This window comes from Panicum virgatum, chromosome 1K (genome assembly GCF_016808335.1).
Source record: "Panicum virgatum strain AP13 chromosome 1K, P.virgatum_v5, whole genome shotgun sequence".
In the NCBI taxonomy this organism is placed as follows: Eukaryota; Viridiplantae; Streptophyta; class Magnoliopsida; order Poales; family Poaceae; genus Panicum; species Panicum virgatum.
In genome coordinates, this window is record NC_053136.1 from 49,822,186 (window position 1) to 49,842,957 (window position 20,772).

At 50.3% G+C, this 20,772-nt stretch overlaps 4 protein-coding genes across 5 annotated transcripts; all 4 read left to right on the top strand.

The window, feature by feature from the left end:
* The first annotated feature begins 13 nt into the window (after positions 1-13).
* LOC120640629 (E3 ubiquitin-protein ligase ATL23-like) lies at positions 14-1,054 on the top strand. 2 transcript variants are annotated; one of them, XM_039916531.1, is made up of 2 exons: positions 14-290; positions 379-1,054. In XM_039916531.1, exon 2 carries the CDS (start codon positions 440-442, stop codon positions 890-892), a length of 453 nt encoding a protein of 150 aa, XP_039772465.1. In that variant the 5' UTR covers positions 14-290; positions 379-439; the 3' UTR covers positions 893-1,054. The 2 variants fall into 2 exon arrangements, with proteins under 2 accessions (XP_039772465.1, XP_039772472.1); XM_039916538.1 differs by having other exon boundaries at positions 15-290; positions 383-1,054.
* An 840-nt stretch (positions 1,055-1,894) lies between these two features.
* LOC120640643 (E3 ubiquitin-protein ligase ATL23-like) lies at positions 1,895-2,787 on the top strand. Its single transcript, XM_039916545.1, has one exon. It carries the CDS (start codon positions 2,164-2,166, stop codon positions 2,605-2,607), a length of 444 nt encoding a protein of 147 aa, XP_039772479.1. The 5' UTR covers positions 1,895-2,163; the 3' UTR covers positions 2,608-2,787.
* Positions 2,788-4,285: 1,498 nt separating this feature from the next.
* On the top strand, positions 4,286-4,762 carry LOC120640647 (RING-H2 finger protein ATL39-like). Its single transcript, XM_039916557.1, has one exon. The coding sequence runs from the start codon at positions 4,328-4,330 to the stop codon at positions 4,760-4,762; it is 435 nt and encodes a 144-aa protein (XP_039772491.1). The 5' UTR covers positions 4,286-4,327.
* Positions 4,763-7,604: 2,842 nt separating this feature from the next.
* On the top strand, positions 7,605-8,666 carry LOC120657661 (E3 ubiquitin-protein ligase ATL23-like). Its single transcript, XM_039936062.1, has one exon. The coding sequence runs from the start codon at positions 7,930-7,932 to the stop codon at positions 8,545-8,547; it is 618 nt and encodes a 205-aa protein (XP_039791996.1). The 5' UTR covers positions 7,605-7,929; the 3' UTR covers positions 8,548-8,666.
* Positions 8,667-20,772: the final 12,106 nt, after the last annotated feature.

Below are 20,772 nucleotides of genomic sequence, written 5' to 3' on the forward strand. Positions count from 1 at the left end.
TCGTTTTCGCCAACCGAGCGAGGCCTAGTGCCATGTACTGATCATCCAACAGTTGCAGCACCGGTGAGCGATGACCATTTACGGCATTTGTTAATCCGATCCAGCACACCATTCTTCCAAAGCAAGAGCTTAAAGAACTCGGTAATGCTATCCGCGTGATCAGACACGACGTCGCTTTTAACAACTTGTACTGTGCGGCAAGTTTGTCAAAGAGGCGGACAAGGGGATAAGCATGGAAGATGAATCGATGCAATTGACCTGGACCAGAAGATCCTGCGAGCTGCTGCGAGGTGGTTCTTCTCCAGCCACTTGCGGATTTCCTCTGTCCACTTCTATGGCGTCGGTTAATCTCCTCTGCACTCTCGTTTCTCGTCCTAGCTAGGCGAAGGCAACGGGCTTGGGTGGCTCTGGCTCGCGGCGGCCGGCGTCCGCTGCATCAATGGCGGCAGTGACGCTGTCCGTGCTCCTCCTCGTCGCCGGCGTCGTGGCCATGCTCGTGCTGCACATCCTCATCGTCTTCTGGGCGCTCAGGCGGGGCATCACGCGCCGCGCCGCGGCGTCGCGGCAGGACGAGGAGCGCGCGGAGGGGCTGTCGGCCGAGGATCTTGACGGGCTGCCGTGGCACGACCACGACCACGAGGGCAAGGCCGGCGAGTGCGCGGTGTGCCTGGAGGCGTTCCGGGCCGGGGACCGGTGCCGGGCGTTGCCGGGGTGCGAGCACGGGTTCCACGCGCAGTGCGTGGACCCCTGGCTGCGCAAGAGCCGCGTGTGCCCCGTCTGCCGCGCCGTCGTCGACACAGGCCGCGGCAAGGCGGCCGGCACGGTGGTGGCCGGCGAGGCTGCCGCCACGTCGGGGGTCGTGGCTGAAAGACAGGGGGGCGCGGATCGGTAGCTGCGGCTTCGATGAGTTCACCGCTTGATTCGTTCGTGCCTGTACATATGCAAGCAGAAGTTCGCGAAATTCGTAATTACTAGTACTATATAGTAATTCAGTTCATCATTTGTAATTGCAAAGGAGATTTGATTCAATCGATAGTGATTTACGATTTGAGAAGTTGGCTGCGTCCACAGCCTGACCAGGTACGGTGACGTTTCACGACCTTTCGTTCGTATCACCGACGTAGATTTATTCAGTGCAATGAGGAACGCTGCAAGAGACGAAGACATTTCCGTTAACCTGACAGAGAGGTTATCTTGGAAACGCACATTTTAGTCCTTTTGGAGATGGGTAATAATCTAAACGTTTCGGTGTGTCCTAAGAGGAAAACGGAGATGTTGCCGGAACATGCAGAGGTGCACACTTCTGAACGGAGAGCAGTGCTATGGTTTCTAAAATAGCAGTTGACCAGGATTATTATTCAGATCGGCTCTGACAATGAACTTAGTAATCTTCAGAGCAAAACCAGTGTTTCATTTCCATAGACCGGCACCCTGTTTCAGTACGTGTTGTTGTCCCCAAGTTGAGCTCAGTTTATTTGCAAACCGGGGTCATGACTGAACATGAGCTGTGGCAGTTTGACTTGAGTTCAGTCGAATCCGCAATGGACGTGATGCCACGGCGGGGGCATATTCCGAGCCCCTGGTCTTCGTCTACCAAGTCTATCAAGTCTTCTATTTCGATCAATCTCTTGCGTCCGAAGAAGTATCAGTATTGAAGAATCTGGTGGCGGTACGGATGCCCATCCGTACATCATGTACTTCCATCCCAGCCATGAAGTATTCAAAGGATGTGTGTCTGACAAAACATCACTATCCAAAAAAATTATCTGTGACAAGTCGAATGTATATCCTCGTACGCCACCAACCATAGCGGAGATGAACTCAACGAAGACTTTCATCAGAATTTCAGTGAGAGGCTGAAGCTGAATGATGTAGTGCTTGTTTGGCCCGTACACTCATTGAAGTTTATTATACTCGTGGCATCATGGACAAGTTCTGCTACTTACTACTAGTACTTAACTGCCGGCTGCGACTTCTCTAGCGTGTCCGATACCACACCTGATCACTCAAAAAGTCAGAAAGCAACAAGTCTTCTCTTCTGTCTCATTCCTAACTCCTATCCTCATATCCTGTACACTGGAGAAGCTCGCGTCAGGTTCCAGCAGGTCGTACGGCTGCCAGCTTCTCGCGCGCGCGTCGGCTCCTCTCTGTTAGTTCGATCGCATGGCCGGAGCCCACTCCGTCGTCTTCCTCGTCACCGGCCTCGCGATGGTGTTCGTCGTCCACGTCCTCGTGCTCTTCTTGGCGCTGAACTGGTGCTGCCGGGCACAACCCTCGTCCCGCGTCGGGGAGCGCGCGGAGGAAGGCGGCGGCGGCGGCGGCCTTTCGGCCGAGCAGGTCGGCGAGCTTCCCTGCCACGAGTGCAAGGAGGGCCCCGGGGCCGGCGCCGGCGAGTGCGCGGTGTGCCTGGAGGCGTTCCGCGCGGGCGACAGGCGCAGGGTGCTGCCGGGCTGCGAGCACGGGTTCCACGCGGAGTGCGTCGACTCGTGGCTGCGCAAGAGCCGCCGGTGCCCCATCTGCCGCGCGGAGGTGGTGGTGGCCGCGCATGGCAAGAACGCCGGTGAGGTGGCGGAGGCCGCCGCCGTGGAGATCGTTACCGAAAGGTAGCTAGCTAGGTAGCTTTTTGTCATCATGTCACGGGCATGGCAAGAACGCCGGCATGCGTTTGACTGTTTGGTGTTTGGCTTTGCCGTCCTGCTTTTCCATGCATGTTGTACAGCTCTAATGATGTAAACCGTGAGCGCCTCTTTTCTGAAAACTGAGCAATACTCCCTCCATTTTTATTTATATATCATATTATTTATGTTTGTTCTAAGTCAAATTTAGCTATAACTTTTGCTAAAACTTTTGAGTTTTGGTTAAATTTTAGCCCAATCTATTAGCACTCCTGTTTGGATACATTAGTGCTAAAATTTAGCACTTTCATCTATTAGCATTTAGATCCAAACGAGATCTTAGTCTCGGAAGGAGCTTGGCTCGACCTTCTAGGACTTTTACAAGCTTAGGCTTGAGGCGACAAACCTGCTAGTTCAAGCTCGGCTCATTGACAGCGCCCTAGACATGATAATCTGATAAATATATGTGGTGATCCCTTAACTTAAGCAATAAGTACCCCATTTTTTGGCTGAGTAGGATTCTACAATAGACTTGAGTCAGTGATTCGAAAACTTAATTTACTCCCTTTCCTCTATCTCAATCTGTATTTGAGCGGCAAAAAAAGATGGAACTAACGAAATCGGAATGCCCCCCGAAAGCATTTCTTATTTTCAATTGGTAAAGCACATCCACGATTCATTCCCTCTTTTTCATGCCAGCTCAGAATGGTGTCGCCACCTCTCCCAGAAGCGGCCTAGTTTCGGGACACTCCATAATGAAAGCAGTGAGTAGTGAACAGGAGTGACCAAGATGCCTAGAACGAATTGTGGTCCGCGAGCGGCCCCAACCCACAACCCGTCCCAACCACCCACACAAGCACCACCAAAACACAGCAACACCACACAGAACCACCCCCCCCCACCCCAAAAAAAAAAGGATGCCTAGAACGAATTAGAAGCCTAAAACACCCCAGGTAGTGACCAGGTGATCACGTACGAACTACGATGCAGGTCGTTGCAGTTCATGTCTGCCCAAGTTCAGTGCGCTGTTCTGTTTGTTTGCAAACCGAACCGGACTGAAGATGAACACGGACAGTTTTGACTCGGCAAAATCAGCATAGGAGGGATGCCACAGCGAAGCAAATGTTCCAAGCCCCCGACACCGCGGCGGCCGCTCTGCTGGCCTGGACTTGTTTAGCTGTTAACCATGCCTGTCGGCCGCAGCATTATTAGCTCGTCACTGCATTGTTAAATCGATCAAGTCTTCTGTTCCGACCAATCTCTCTGCGTCTGATGAACTCTCCAGCTTAACGAATCCGGAAGCATCCAACGGATTGACAACTGACAGAAGGGGTCATAAACTCATAATCTGAAAGAATACATATATCTGACAAGATTAATGGTCGAATGTGTATCCTCGTACGCCACCTACAATATACCAATACCAGAGCATATCCTTGTATTTTCAAGAAAAGAAACTCTGACGAAAACTCTCACCACAAGTTATCTTAAGTTATCTCGTTTAAATTTATAATGCTCGTAGCAGCATCCTCGGATGCTACATCTGCTGCTTGCAAGTTGCAACTTCTCTAGCGTATCCAAAGTCAGAAGCAACAAGTCTAATCATTTGTCTGTCATGTCGACGTCCTATATCCTGGTCACCTGGACAGCTTTGTCAGGTTCCAGACTCCCAGGTCGCAAAGCTGCCAGCAGAGTGCTCTTGGTTCGATTGCATGGCGGGAGCCCGTTCCATCGTCTTCCTCGACACCGGCCTCGCGATGCTGTTCGTCGCCAACGTCGTGCTGCTGCTCTGGGCGCTGAAACGGTGCTGCCGACGAGCACAAGCCTCGTCCCGCGTCGGGGAGCGCGCGGCGGAAAGCGCTGGCGGCGGCCTTTCGGCCGAGCAGGTCGACGAGCTTCCCTGCCACGAGTGCAAGGAGGGGCCCGGCGGCGGCGAGTGCGCGGTGTGCCTGGAGGCGTTCCGCGCCGGCGACCGGTGCAGGGTGCTGCCGGGCTGCGAGCACGGGTTCCACGCGGAGTGCGTGGACACGTGGCTGCGCAGGAGCCGCCGGTGCCCCATCTGCCGCGCCGAGGTGGTGGGCGGTGAGTGCAATAACGCCGGCGAGGTGGAGGCGGCTACCGCCGTGGAGATCGTCAGCGAAAGATAGTTCGCTTGTTTGGTGTTGGCTTTGCCTTCCAGCTTTTGCAAGCTAGCTGTACTGTACAGCTGTAACGATGCGAGCTGTGAACGTGTCTTCAATCCATGTGATTTCTAGGTGAGACACTTTTATTTGAAGGTTCTATTTTATAGGGTAACTGATTTTTCGAATTTAATGCGATTCTTTTGCTCGATATGTTTTCGTCTACTGAAATCTGGAACGTTTTGGAACAAATCTTGCTTCAGTTTTACGAAGTTAGCTTGAACAGTACCCCGTTTTGTATCATCATAAACTACGTACATGGACAAAAGGGAAACTACTTTCTGTTTTTCATGCAAGGCCATCATATATAACCGAAAAAAAAATGCACTAACAATGCTGTTGTCGCACTTTTTATTTTAACAAAAAAAAAAACTTCTCGGCCTCCCCTTAACTTGATATATGCAACTTCAAGCACAACCAAGTTGATTGGACTAGAATTTGGACTTCCCAAACAAGCTCTATTATCTTTAAACAAGTACTCATCTTTAACCAATAGCTACCATATGGGAGAGGTGCAATTTTGGTCCCACTAACTACAACATGGGAGAACATGTTGAAGGGCCACTCTCTACATCCAAAAGGCTAGCCAATGAGGTAAGGTGTTCACCACTTTTATGGGTTCTGACTTTCACCACCAATGTGGGAAAGTTGAAACAAATTTGCCAACTTTTGGTCAAAACTTCGAACCCTAGTCCTGAAACAACAGTTAGCAAAAACCACTGTAAACAACTCTTTCATGTCTCTTAGAAATAATCTATCACAGGACATGGATCCTCCACGTCTATTCCAAAAATCCCCCTTACACAACGTTTATCTCAGTAATACAGCTCAATAGCTCATGACCACCTGCCTGCCTATTCAGAAGCGTCGTAGGCCACGCATCAATTCATTAAGTTTTTGCTCGACAAGTCCACGAGCACTCGGGTTTCCACGTCTAGCTCATCAGGCGCCTCGGCGACCACCAGCAGGCAGATTTGACACCCACGTTTCAACACTTCGATCGAGCTGGGCGCCTCCCTGGTGGTGCGGCGCGGCGGGCCGCACCTCATCAGCCACTACTAAACAGTCTAGTTTGGACTCTGGAGTGCCCAGGTTTTCGCAAAACGTACGGCCGGCGCCCATCCGTACACATCTTCGCAAAGTGAATATTCAAAATATTTAGTCTCACAATGTTAAGTTGACAGTTCAGTATTAAATGGATTCAAACCGGGTACGTAGCTTGGTAGTTACAACAGCGTTAGCAGTACCTTAAGTCCTGGGTTCAACTCCAGCGGCAGTGAATATTAGTCTAAAATTTAATGACGTTGTGCTTTAAGTGGTAGGCGATGTTTTCGTCGACAAAAAGACGCCTGTGATTCCTCAAGGATTTACCGACTTAAATTTCGAAGATGCTCATAGGCGAAAAAAAGTTGACGCAAACCAAACACCTGCACCAGTCGATGTTTCTCCATGGGACCCATGGACAACGGGCGACATGAATACATGATACCGTGACTCAAACCAAACAGCGTGGAGGGTTGGATTTTGGATAAGAGCATCGGCCAACCAAACAGGCCGTGTGGATAGCACATGTCGGATGAGGACGATCCGCTAATCAAACACGCTATTATCCCCCTCCGTTCTAAATTATCAGTTGTCTTAGAGTTTCTGGATGCATAGTTTTTATTATGCATCTAGCTAGATATATGATATATTTAGGTATACATCAAAATCTACATATTTAGAAAAGCCAAGACAACTGATAATTTAGGACGAAAGGAGCACAGTGAATATTGTTTTCACTCACCCACAAAAATAGCAACAACGTATTTCCCTAGGTATTTAAGAGTAGATTTATAAAATAGTAAAAAGGAGTTCAGATTTCTTTTAGTGATAATGATAGGACAAAAAAAAATCTCATTTACATACATCTTCATGTGACTTTTTTTTTACCAAAGTCGGCAAGCCATACATTGGTAAAAGATTTTGTTATTAAAATTCTGGTCGACCAAAGCTTTTTTTTCTTCTAGGACAGCGTTTCCATAAATCAGTTGCTTTTGCATGCGTGGGCTGCAGATGTAATCATCCATATGATTTCCAACTGAGGTATTTCGTAAGTTCAATTCCATAGACTAACTTTTCAAATTGAACATATGACAGTAGATGCTTTTGTTTCGTAAAGGTAGTTTGGACTAGACCTGTGCAAAAGTCGGGCCAACCGGCCAAGGCCGAAAAAACCCATTTACCTTTGGGCCTAAAATTCGCTCCCACACCCATCCTATGGACAGTATTGACGTATTGTAGCTTGTTTTGGATGGGCTTAGGCTTCTCATTCTTTCCAATTAAAAATAAATAAAACAAATTATTGTACAGGTTTGATCTTTTTTTTAAAAAAAACATGCCTGGCCCTACTAGGATCGCGGTCTTGTATTGGGCCTAGAATGTTTAGGTCTAGTTTGAACAATACTTCACTTGTGTCAAGCCCACATGAATAGAAGGACCTGGTTCATGGGACGTAGCTCGATTAAGGAAATCAAAATGTCAACACTTAATCACCATATGTCTAACCCTATAGTTCATATTGATCACTTATGCAGTTATGCGTGCAGGGGATATGACGATCTCGAGTCACTAGTGATGACGAGAGAAAAACAGCCGCGGGTACAGATAGAGGCAGTGGCAGATCCAGGGGTGAGGGGGCTCCTCCCCAAGGTTAATGGATACCCCAAGCCCCTCCATTAATTTTTTGAAAGAAAGAATGAAGGAGGAGGAGGAGGAGGAGGAGGAGTAGTTGGAAGATAAGCCCTGGCCTCTCTTTATACATTGACTGGATCCGTCCCTTGACTAGATTCGTCCCTAGATGGATAGAGGGGATGCACCTGGATGGCTTCATGTTTTCAAACTGTTAGCCACAGTTTGCGTTCTGGGCTTGATTGTCAAAGATTCGTGCATCACCTGGTATCAAAGTCAGCAATCGAGATTTTGTGATGCAATGCAAGACACACAACCTTTGGACATTCGAATCGCTAGAGGATCGATGGTCGTACGTGATGTACGGACAGATGGCGCGGCGCACGCAACATTGCCAGCCAGATTATTTTAAATCCCGAGAGTTGCCCGCACCAAAGGGATAGTCAACAGCTCAAACTGTCAAGATGCAGCGTCGCTGCTCCAACTTCCATGGGGCAGTCACAAAGTCAGAAGCAGGCAAGTCAGCTCTTGAGGTTCTCATTGCCTTCTCATTATATAGCTGCGCCCCAGCTCTTCTCGGCTGCAGCCTTGCAAGGGTCCCGTCCCTGCATGCGGGCGCAGCAAGTTCGTCAGGCTCCGACGGCATGGCGGGACCAGCGCACCACCGCATCGTCGTCATGGTGGTCGGCCTCGTGCTGATGGTCGTCGTCCACCTCGCCGCGGTCATCTGGGCGCTCTTCCGCGCGCGCCCCTCCCGCCGCGTCGCGGGGCACGCGGGGGAAGAAGGCGGCGGGGCCGGCCTTTCGGCCGAGGAGATCGGCGAGCTGCCGTGGCACGAGGTCAAGGAGGGAGGCGCCGGCGGCGAGTGCGCGGTGTGCCTGGAGGCGTTCCGCGCGGGCGACCGGTGCCGGGTGCTGCCGAGGTGCGGGCACGGGTTCCACGCGGGGTGCGTGGACTCGTGGCTGCGCAAGAGCCGCCGGTGCCCCGTCTGCCGCGCCGATGTGGTCGCGGAGCGCAAGGACGGCGGCGCCGGCGCGGTGGCCGCGGCCGCCGACACCGTGGAGATTGTTACTGAAAGATAGTGGTAGCATGCGATATGTGGAGATATTCATGTGGTAGTTGGGTCTGCCATGCGCCGTTCCGTGTATGAATGCTGTCGCTTCTGCATGTTTTCCAAATTCCAACTACACTAGTACTGTAGTACATGTTTGAATGTGTGATCTTTTGTCCATTTGGGCAGGAATCCATGTGTTATGTGTATAAAGCGTCAACTTCGAACACTTGCCCTTGAACTAAAATTGATCAATTTGTAGGTCAAGCAAACAAATCAGGAGTTTGAAAATGTTGTTGTCGTTTTTGAACTCGAAATTTCAACTTTGAATCATAAAACTTATCGCACACAGCGTCGATGTAGAGAGGAGGAAATTTAAGGGGATGCATCTGGACGGTTTCTCATCCAAATCCAAACTGTCACTTCCCACTGATCCCTTGCGCGTGCAGTATTCTCAGATGAAACAATCTAGCAACGGCACTTATGCCATCAGTCCGTACATCATGTACTGCCTTCCCAGAGCAATTAACTTTATCTTTCAAAAAAAAAGAGAAATTCACTTTTTTTTTAAAAAAACATCCTCATTGGAATGTTCGAAAGTCCAAGGGATGTCCCTTGCAAGATTGGTCAAATGACATGCCCGGAAAAGCTACCTAGTAGCAAATTAAGCTCAAATAGTGTACTTTTTCCCCATCAGAAGTGCGGTGCCGCTCCTGCCAATCATGGACTCCAAATTAGTCTTTAATTTCATTCCTTTCCTTGTCCCGTAGCTGCAGCCCAAGGTCATGGCTGAGGCTGATCGAGAACTGACCTGGTATTTAAATCCTATCAGTAGCATCATCATCAGTTCCAACGACTTCCATGGAGTCAGAAGAACTGATGATTGGATCACTCAAAGTCAGAAAGCAAGAAGTCTTCTCTTTTCTATCAGAGTATTTATACCCATAGCGCACAGCTGACAGCCCACAGGCCGCAGCTAATCGATCAGTTCTAGTCTTTCCAGGTCTCAGCTCTCTCAATGTCTCTCCGTGCGTGCGTGCCCGCGCCGCAGGTTTCCCCGAATGCATGGCCGGACAGACTAACCCGTCCCGGCGTCTTCACCATCGCCGGGATCCTGCTGTATCTCGCCCTCCAACTAGTCGTGGCCATCTGGGCGCTCTTCCACGCGTGCCAAGACCTCCGCCGCGTCGCGGAGGACTGTGACAGAACCGCCAAGTTAAACGGCTTAATTGGGCGTAATGGCCATCATTTGAACGCATCAGGCGCATTAGCTTAATTAAGTGTAACCTGACAGCTTGTTTCCAACCCACGGCTCGATCGAAACACACCAGAAGTCTCGCACGACGGCGAGCGCAAACGGTACCAGCATGATACAATTTTACAAAATAGTAAACAATATTAAGATATTTACAAAATGACTTTTACAAATTAAAGTTCATATAATAGATAACAGCAGCGGTAGAGAGAGTCTAACATGAGGAAGATTTTCATTAGAAACCAACTAAAATAAATTGAAATAAAACGATAAATACGGAGACGTGAGGACGTCACATCGAGCCCACCGATGTGCATCCGGGTTAGCTCCTATACCTGAAATAGGGTAAACAACAAACCCTGAGCAACTAATACTCAGCAAGACTTACCCGATTATTGGGTATACTTAGCCCACATATCTAGACATGCAAAGCTTTCTGGCTGGTAGTTTATTTTGCAGAAAAACAACTACAAGTGAATCCTTATTTTCCATATTTTAGCTCAGGATTTTTGTATGGTAACCATCATGTAATATTTGCCTCCTAACTAGAGCAATCATGATGGAGCATTAAATAACAGTTCAAAATAATCCTCCTCATATATCATTCATATTCCAACACATTACTACGATGCGGTGCTGCGATCAAGGTGCTCATATCCGAGAGCGACTGACGGCGAATCGATCCGATTTAACCTTGCAAGGTGGACCTAACCAACACGTCACGTATTTGCCCCGTCGGACAATACAAACCAACCATTCCCCTCCCCGCCTCGAACTACAGGACCGCCCCACCAGCGTATAGTCAGCCGAGCTCAACGAGAGACCACAAAAAATAAATACATGCATCCCAATTCTCCGCGACTACTCGACTCGCCCTAAGGGGTGGGAATGAGTCCTGTACTTTCGAAGCAAGGCAGTACTCGGCTTACCGGTTTCGACTACCTCCTACTCCCAGCATGCGGCTAGTACAATTCAAACTCGATCACAGGGCCAGACAACGAGCGGTCCTTAACCAACACAGACGGGACTAAGACACCCAGGAACCCTGTCCTGCTGCCATACCTATATATCATCATCATTCCCCGTCCGGTCTCATATTTCCATGTCAATTTCAACAACTCAGGTACTGTATATAAGTATATAACCTATATCTCGCGAGTAACCAGAAATTACTCGACTTCTAAGTATCCTATATCTCGCGAGTGCAAAAAGTCACTCGACTTCTATCGAGAATTATTAAGCATATCATTTCTATCGTCCTATACATGCTAGTATAATTCAAGAAAACCTAGGGATCATGCAACTAGGGTTCCAATCAACTCCTGAAACGTAATGCACAAGTAATAAATACATATATAGGTGTCATAATTTCAAATATATAGGCTTGCCTGGGATTAACACTAGGTCAGTGTTTGTTAGATGACACTCGGTGGCGAGTATTCCGGTCCAAGCATGTACTCCTGATTCTTTGCCTCTTCTGGATATGTTCACCAAACATCGTCTTCGTGTTCGGTTCCAATATCACGTCCTTCACGTGGTTCATCTATCGTACCTAAATGAGGTGCAATAATGCATATGTATAAATGTATGAAAGTACAACGCGCAAAGCATTCATAAAAGTGCAACACACTATACAATATATCATTTGACATTAAAGAAAAGATGAATCACACTTCGAAAAGAGCATAATTATCATAAACAAATGTATCAATACATGATCATCTAAAACCAGCACTTACAGACATTGCTATGAGCTATAGCACTATTTATTTTGTCAGACTAAAATAAAATCATATTTACTACTACTTAACGGTCATTTTAATTACAAAGCCAAGCTAGAAAATTTGCAAACATTTCATAAATATAGGTGCTTTGGTTCAAAAATAAATACTACTACTCTAAAGTGGGATTTTAATTGTAAATACAGAGCCTATAGTTTGGATGATTTTTAATAGCTTTTATAAAGTACTATTGTTAAATACAACATCGTTGATGCAAAAAGGAGTGAAATGCACCGGATAACACTTATAGCTCCTATGGTCCTGTAAAGATGCAAAACTAATGTATGTTACATAATTAAAGTCTTGAACTAAGTCTCATGACTTTTATCCATAGGGATTTATTTTTAATAGAAGAAACGTTAAAGCATCAATATTAAATCATTAACTCATGTATACATGCACCAAATAAATCTAACACCTTTGCCACAGCATATGAATCACATGAACAGCCTACCATAAAAATTTCATAGCAAACGGAGCAATATAACTATAAATATAAATTTATTCCTAACAAATATAAATAAAATTCTAGGACAATATTTTTCTACTAACACATATCATATTATGTACCCACTGCATATATCTACTAACGAGAATTCCAAAACATCTTCATTTTCTATTTTACGATTTTTCTATGATTTACTATGATTTTTCAAAGTTTACAGCCACTTAAACTAATATGTAAACTAGAGCAAAAACTATTTAGAAACTTAAGATCAACCTTTAAGAAAAGTTGTAGATATTAGAACAAGGAATCCAACAAATTTTAGTTTGCATTTTTTTGATTTTTTTATGATTTACTATGATTTTTCAACATTTCAGCCAATTTATTGCAAAATAACCCTTCGCAGCACTATTCATATGAGTCTACGGTTGTGCAGATAGGCCCTTGAACTTGTTTCAATTGTCGCACAAGGTCCCTGGTCGCGATTTTTTTTTTTTGAACTGTATCGGGGGGAGATCCCCACCTACCCATTTCATTGAAACTTGTTAGTTCGGTTACAAGTGATCCTCGGCATACCGAGGTTGGAGATTACAGGAGGTTTGAGGGAGAATGGAGAGGAGTCAAGAGTGTGCAATCCAATCGTGCCAAGCAGTGATCTCGGCGGTGTGTCTTCTGTATCTGCAGGACCAATCATCGATGTCCTTGACAACACGGCGTAGCACTTCCGAGGGAGAGTGATCTTGGTGTTCGAAGATCAAGTCATTTCGAGCCTTCCAAATATTCCAAAGGAGCAGCATCATTATCTCAAGCCGCAGGACAGTCGGGAGAGTGGTGGGAGCGCCAAAGTCCTAGGGGCGTTTGAGGGTGGTGTCGGTCAAGACAAATTGCAAGCGGCACCAGACAGCAAGGGCCTTGGGGCAGTTCAGGAAGAGGTGTGTGTCTGTCTCTAAAGTGCTAGTGCAGAGTTCACAATATGATTCCTCCCTGGGCTTGATGTTTCTGTGGAAGAGTCGCGCCCGCGTGTTAAGACGACCGTGGTGCAGTAGCCAACCAAAGAATTTGATCTTCGTAGGGAGACAAACGCTCCACAGCCTGGGGACGTCAGAGGACTGAGAGGTTGCGTGGAGAACATGATAGGCACCACGAGTAGTGAAAGGTTCATGCGCCACGAGAGCCAGCAATCGAGAATCAGGCACATACTGAAGGTCGACGTGAGAGAGGGAGTCTTCCAGGTCCACTAGTTCCCTCCTGGCAACATGAGTTAGCCGTGGGCGCAAGTGGTGATGGAGACCATCACGTAGAACGGTTCGGACAGTGGCAATGTCGCGAACACAGTGTGAAAACAAGGCAGGGTATCGCTCGGCCAAAGGAGTGTCAAGCAACCATTTATCATGCCAGAAGGAGACCTGAACCCGTCCCTGATTAGAACTTTGGTCACAGACTTGTAGCGGGGAAGTTCGGCCAGGACAAGTTTAGACAGGTATGAGTCGGGATTACTGACAAAATCAGAACTGGCATGGGAGAGAAACCAACGTTTCCAAGGCAAGGGCTCAGCCTCATGTAGCTTGTGGACAAATCTCATCAGTAGACAGTGATTCATGTCCTCCATGTTTTTGATCCCAAGGCCCCCAGCATCGCGGCTTTGGCACACCCGCTCCCAAGACACCAAACATTTGGCGCCCGTACATTTATCTTCACCAGTCCAAAAGAAGGCACGGCGCCTGGCTTCCAGCTGATCTCTGACGGTTTTTGGGAGGAGAGTGGATGACATGAAATAGATGGGAAGGCTACCAAGCACAGCATTCACTAGGACGATGCGACCACCAGTGATTAAGAGGTGTGCCTTCCATCCAGCTAGATACCGATCAAAGGACGAGATCAGGGGTTGAAAATCCGAAGGACGCAGCTTGTGTGGTGAGAGGGGAAGCCCCAAGTAGGTTTGGGGGAAGGAGGACAGCGTACAGCCAAGAACCGTGGCCATTTGAGCAGCAGTTGTGTCGTTCACGTTCATGGGAACAAAAGTGGATTTCTGGAAGTTAATACACAGGCCGGTTGCAGTGGAGAAGTTGTCAAGAATTTACTTCAAGGCAAGCATGGAAGGAACATCTCCTTTGGTGAGGACCAACATATCGTCTGCGTACTGCAGCACAGGGCAAGGGGGGAGTGATCCACAGGGTGGCAGAGGACACCGTCAGAAGAAGCACGTTGGATGAGCTTCTGAAGAACATCCGCGACAATGATGAAGAGGTATGGTGACATTGGATCACCCTACCTCAGACCACGTCAACAGGTGATCCACCTCCCGGGAACACCATTGAGCAGCACCACCGTTCGCCCACTGTTTAGGATGTGAGCAGTCCATTGTCGCCAACGAGCATCAAAACCACGCGCCTGCAGAATGGCGTCAAGGCTCGCCCAGGAAACCGAGTCAAACGCTTTTCTGAAATCAAGCTTGAGGACCGCCGTAGCAACATTCCTTTTGTGACAACAACTGAGAAGGTCCGCGGCGTAGACAAAGTTTTCAGCGATACTGCGCCCGTGTACAAAACCAGTATGATCCGGGTCGACCAGCAGGGGGATAAGTGGTTTGAGCTGGTTCACCATCACTTTTGAGAAGAGTTTCATCGGGCAGTTCTGCAATGAAATTGGCCGAAAACCATCGGCAGATCGAGCACCCTCCTTCTTGGGTAGGAGGACGAGCAGAGCACGGTTAAGGCCATCAAGCTCAAGACTACCATCATGAAATTCATGGAAGAGTTGCAGGACGTCGTCCCGTAAGGCCGACCAAAAATGCCTGTAAAAGGAAGGGCCAAAGCCATCAGGCCCTGGGCTGGCATGAACATCCATGGCAAACAGTGCACGGGTGATTTCCTCCATGGAGAAGGGCTCGGAGATGGATGCAGAAGCAACCGTCAAAGTAGGGTAGAGAGCACCGAGATCGAAATTCCAGGCGGTATGCGGCGTACTACCAAGGAGAGCAGAATAGAAATTATGAAGGATGTCACTTTTTGCGCTGTGGGCAGTGGTGGTCACTCCATCGTGTTCAAGGCAAGCAATGGAGTTGTGTCTTCGGCGCCCACTCGCAGCAGCATGGAAAAATTTGGAATTTTCATCCCATTCCAGGGTGAGGCGAGTGTGGAAGCGCTGTCTCCAGAAGGCAAGCTTCTCCGAGTGCACATCACGCAGCCCCCGGATGGCAAGGCATCGGAGAGCGTTCTCATTGGGGAGCAAAGGACGTTGCTCCTCCAACAGATCAAGGGCGTTGATCAACACCTTGGTGTCCTGTTTCCGGACGTCAATCGGTGAGAGACGACGAGACCAAGTTTTACAGGCATTCCTGCAGTGTTTTAGTCGCTGGGTGAACACCTTCCCGGTGTTCCCAAAGGCTGGGCGCTCCCAAGCCGTAAGCACGACCTGAGGAAAGAGGCGGTGATGCATCCAGGAGTTCTCAAAACGGAAGCAAGCACTCCGTGGAACATGGGTCAACGCCGAGACAAGGAGGGGGATGTGGTCGGAAGCAAAACGAGTGAGCGAGCGCAGCGTGGTGTTCGGAAACACCGCATCCCAGTCAGTGTTCACAAAGCAACGATCCAGACGCACCAGAGTGGGGACATCTCGACGGTTGCTCCAAATGTAGGCCCGATCGACAAGGGGGATTTCAATGAACCCAAGGCTGTTGATAAGATCATTGAAGCGATTTGCCTCGGAAGCGTTAAAACAATCATTGTTCTTGTCGTCCGGACACCGAGTGAGGTTGAAATCGCCAAGGAGCATCCAAGGACCCTGAACAGTCGAGGCCACAGATGCAATCTCACTAAAGAAAGCAGGTCTGTCTTCACGGACAGAAGGTGCATAGACATTAGTCAGAAAGAAGCACATAGCATCGACTGACAATGTGAAGGAGGCTGTCAAAGAGAAGGGGCACAATGACACCGCACCCAAACTGTAGATGGATGCATCCCAGGCGGTTAACATGCCTCCAGCAGCGCCCACGGAATCACGAGAGACACAATTAGAGAGGCGAGAGGGAAGGAAAGAGCTTCTTTTAACAGAGCAAGAAGAGGAGAGCTTGGTTTCCTGCAAGGTCACAAAGGACGGACGGACAGAGAGTAGCTAAGAGAGGACGTTGTCACACCGACTCTGATGGCCCAAGCCGCGGACATTCCACGAAACAAAGGACAACGTTCTGTTCATGGACAACACAAAAGGCACCAAAAGACGGAGGGACAAGGGACAACAGCAAGGTACGGAACAGAACAATTGATTGAGCACGAAACAACACATGAGCGCGTACAAGTTACACCGGCTGCCTCTAAACCGGGACCCCAACCACTGTGTTGGCCGAGCAAGGCATCAGTCCGAACACACACACAAGACAAGTACCAGACAACGGCACCAAACAACAACCAGACAACAGACAGAGCACTATCCTGAACAACAGGATCAGGATAGACTAAACTACATCCTCTAGAAGGATAAATACAACACTGACAAGAAGCCGGGCACATCAGCCCGCGGTCACCACCTCCTCCTCGGTGTCCGACAGGTCAGGGAGACCGCACACACGACCAAGGCAACGTAGCTTGTTCGTCGAGATCTTGGCAGGAGCGGGGCTGAAGCGTCCCCTCATAAGAGAAGACTTAAATGCGATACAAAGCACCAGTCCCAGGAGGCTGATGCCATATTTATTACATCAGATGGTTTAAAACCTTACAAACCTTGGCGGACACTCGATACAGATGATAATAATAATTAACCAGGCTACGACATAACACCAGACCGCGAACCACATAGGGTCTACTACGGGCTCAGAGTACTGCGACAGCGGAGGCATCTCAACAGGGCCGGTTCCACAGGCAAGGTTGGGTGTAGAACGATAACCCTACTCGGCGTCGTCTGGTACGAAGTCCGGGTCTTCTTCTGTAAAAAGTAAGAGTGGGGTGAGTACAAACGTACTCAGCAAGTCCAACCACACCCACGGAGGGGGTTATAACAGAATAATATGCATAGGTAAATCAAGGATAAGGTTACGGTTTAATTTACAGAAAAACGACATTTTATGCAGGGGCTTATTTTACGAAAAACCTTTTAGAAAACAGTTTTTGCAGTAACACAGAGTTCAGGTTTTTAAAACTGCTACCGGACTCCCCGTCCGTCGTAGCACACGGCACAATTGCCGGAACCAATTCAAAAACAACTCACACCCGCCCATCCCAAAGAAACACTAGTTATGTGACCACACCGTAACTCGCCCAATACCGTGGGCACGGACTATTCGAATAGATTCTTAACTCTGCAGAGGTGTGCAACTTTACCCACAAGTAGGATACCACAACTCGAACACCGTCGTGTCGGTGTAGATCCCAACATAGCCATTACCCACCATAGCTAAGCCTGACTAGCCATCACGGGATGCACCAAGGGGTCATTGACCGTTCACTTAGGTATAACCGGGCATAAGTCACTCGGGGCTTATCCCTTTTCCTTAGTTACCCGTTGCTCTCAGCTCTCCTGATGGCTACCACACCAACTAGTGGGATTTATGCTACGCCGTTGCCCATTCAACGGTCGAGTGGTTTGCACGATAATGGAGTTAGGTGAGATGACACACCAACTCGGTCCTTAGACACGACAAGATGGATATCTCCCTCCTTGCTCTGCCACACAGGCACAAGCACACCAATCGGCAAATCACACAGAAATGCCGTCCATCTCGTCCATACTCATCTTTCGAAATCCACATTTTATCCCTTCCCACACGCACACATTTTCTTTATCAAATAAATCATATTAAGAGTAAAGTCTTAAGCGTTCTAATATCGATTAACGTCCAAGCAAAATCAGACATTAATCTAGGTGGTCAAGGAATGGTCATCACAAATCAAGGGGTGGCTATCCAACCGTGTTTTCATGCAAGCAGTACATATGCAATTTTATAAAATAGGCCTTTGGGTTGTGTTTATAAAACTAGGACAGAAACATGCATCAAAGGATGGGATTGAACTTGCCGTCTTCAAAGCCTTCGGGGAAGTCTTGACCTTCGGGCTCGGGGTCGCGGAACGGGTCCTCGTTCACCTGCTCACAGCACTGCTCATCAACGGGTTCTCCTTCATTCACTCCGTGGTCTACAGCGCACACAAACAGGCACACAATCAAAACACAGAAAATAAAGATTTGTCGTCGAGCTCGAAACGGGAACACATGAAATATAGAGCATAGAGTATTATTTTTGGATGGTTTCTGAATGGTATGGCCACAACTGAGCTAGGAGAGGCGGGGTAAAATTTTAGGTTAAACCGGGGTCGTTAGGCACATAAAATGATAGGTCAGGGGAGCATTTAGGCCCTAAACAGGGGTCCAGGGACCTAATTGTAATTAAGATTAAGTAGGCAGGGGCTTGGTTTATATTTTAGAAGTTTCTTGGGTTAATTAAAAAGGGTCAGGGTTTTATTTGTAATTAAGTTTATAAGGTGGGGGGTTTGTTTTGGAAATATGACAAAGGGTAAGGGTTTAATTGCAAAAGGCTTAAAAGGGGTGGGGTTTCTTAAGTAATTAGAAGGGAAAGAAAGGGCCTAGGGGCAAAAAGCCCTCTCTTCCCCCTCCTTCCTCTCGTTCAGAACAGAGGAAGGGGATGGAGGGGCGCCGGCGGCGCCAGTCCCGGCGGCCAGAGGCTCGGGGGTGGCTCCGGAGTGGGGGAAAAGGGAGAGAAGGAGCCGTGAGGTTGATTCCCGGCCACAGCTCGGGCGGAGATGGCCTGAGTTGGCCTGGCCGCGACGGGGTGCGGCGGCGAGCGGCGGCGGACATGAGGCGGCGCTGCAGCGCCTGCTTGCGGCCCGGATTCGAGGGGAAAAGGGGATGAGGAGCTCGGGAACCCTGTTGCCTACCTCGGCTCGAGCTGCGGTGCTGTGGAATGGGGGCTCCACGGTGGCCTGCTCGCGGCGGCGGTAATGGTGGGAGTGGTGAGCGACGGCGGCGCTGCAGGGCTGGGGAAAAGGGGCGGCGGTGGCGGTGGAGCTCGGGGAGGGCTCTGCGGGGTCTTTTATAGGCGGCCAAGGCGGTAGAGCGGGGAGCGGGGCAGCGGCGGCGTCAACGGCGGCGCTGTAGAGGGGTCGCCAGCGTCGTGCGCGCACAGGGAGGCGGCGTGCGCTGCGAGGCGGGACGAGACGCGTCGAGGAGGCGGCGACCGCGCGCAGGCGACGCTGTGCGGGGGTCACCGGTGTTGTGGGCGAGTACGGCGAGCGGGGCCGGCGGCGTGTTCGGTCGGCGCCGTGGCGAGGCGTGGGCACGAGGGGGGGCAGGGCGTGGCGTGTGCGGGCGTTCCGGTCGCGGCGCGGCCGCGTGCGCGTGGCGTGGGCGCGTCTGTGCGCGTGTGCGCGCTCGGGCAGGCGGGCGCGCGTGGGTGCGTGCAGCGGCCGGGAGCGGGGCGAAGGCGAGCTGCGCGGGGCGCGGCCGGTGCGCGCCGAGCCGCTGCAGGGCGGCGCGTGCGCTGCGTGGCCGGAGCGGGGTCCAGGGGCGGCGTGCCCGGGGGGAGGCGTGCTCAGCTGGGGCACGGTCGGGCGAGTAGGGGGGCGAAGGGGGGGAGGGCGCGGGCCAGGCGCGCGCGGCAGAGAAGAAAGGAAGGGGAGAGAGAAGAGAGAAGAGAGAAGGAGAGGGGAGAAGAAAAGAAAGAAAAGGAGGAAAAGAAAAGAAAAGAAAAGAGAAAGAAAATGGGAAAAAGAAAAAGAAAAAGGAGGGGAAAGAGAAGGGAAAAAGAGAGGGGGAGAGAGGTCCGCGCCGGGATCACGGCGCTGATCGCGGAGCCGGTCGGCCACGCTTGGCGTCCGGGCGCGCGAGAGCGCGACGCGCAGGTCGAGGGGAAACAGGGTGTCGGATACGGGTGTCGGGTCTTTGGGGAATCGGGAGATCCGGCGGAACAGGGAGGATTCCGGAAAACTGGGGTTAGGGTTTCAAGGAGGGATCTCGAGCTCAACGACGAAGCAAAATTTTAGCGCACGATTTATTTTGGGTAATTTTCGGGATGTTACAGGGGCACAGGAGCATGCCAGAGCTGGTGAGAGCCTCCTTCATCCGAGCAGAGGCACGTGTCAGGTCGAGCTGAGAGGCCTTGACATGCGTGGCCTTGGAAGTGGCGTCGATGTAGAAGGGGTCCTCCTTTGCGGCAAGGCGGCTGCTGCGGCGACGGGCTTTGGCAGCGGAGTCGTGCGCCCGCTTGCGGCGAGCACGACGGCGGCGAACGCTGACTTCGTGTTCCTCCTCGAGCAGCAAGTCCTCCAAGGAGGGAGCGCGTGAGGGAGAGCGATGAAGCACGTCCACCGGCTTGAGAGAAGGTGACGGAGGTGGTGGAGAAGCCGAGCGCGATGGGGTAGGGAGCTCCCGGATCGTCAGCTGTGGAACGCCAGTCAAAGAGAGGGCACGTGCCAGAGCGGACACTGCGCCTTCCACAAAAGTCCACAACGGGACAGAAGGGAAAAGCAAGGGGCCGAGCGAACGGCAAGTACCGTGGTCGTGTGAAGTTGTGCGCCCCGGGCTCGCGCGACAGACCCCCTGGCGGCCACGCGGTTGCTCTGAGCGGCCGAGCGGATCAAAACGCGCCGATGCCGCGCGCCGGGGAGGGAGGTTGTCGAAGCCATCGTCGTCCCCCCAGTCGGAGAAGTCCTGCTCGGTGGGGAGCGGGGCGCCGTCAGGGTGCCCCCAGACCTTCACCACGCGAACCTTGGCGATGCCGGCCAGGCCGCTGCTCAAGTTGCGCATCACCAGGCCAGGGCGGACCAGAAG

Coding starts and splice junctions, on each gene's coding strand:
- LOC120640629 (XM_039916531.1), top strand. CDS start 440: ATGGCGGCAGTGACGCTGTCCGTGCTCCTCCTCGTCGCCGGCGTCGTG.
- LOC120640643 (XM_039916545.1), top strand. CDS start 2,164: ATGGCCGGAGCCCACTCCGTCGTCTTCCTCGTCACCGGCCTCGCGATG.
- LOC120640647 (XM_039916557.1), top strand. CDS start 4,328: ATGGCGGGAGCCCGTTCCATCGTCTTCCTCGACACCGGCCTCGCGATG.
- LOC120657661 (XM_039936062.1), top strand. CDS start 7,930: ATGCAGCGTCGCTGCTCCAACTTCCATGGGGCAGTCACAAAGTCAGAA.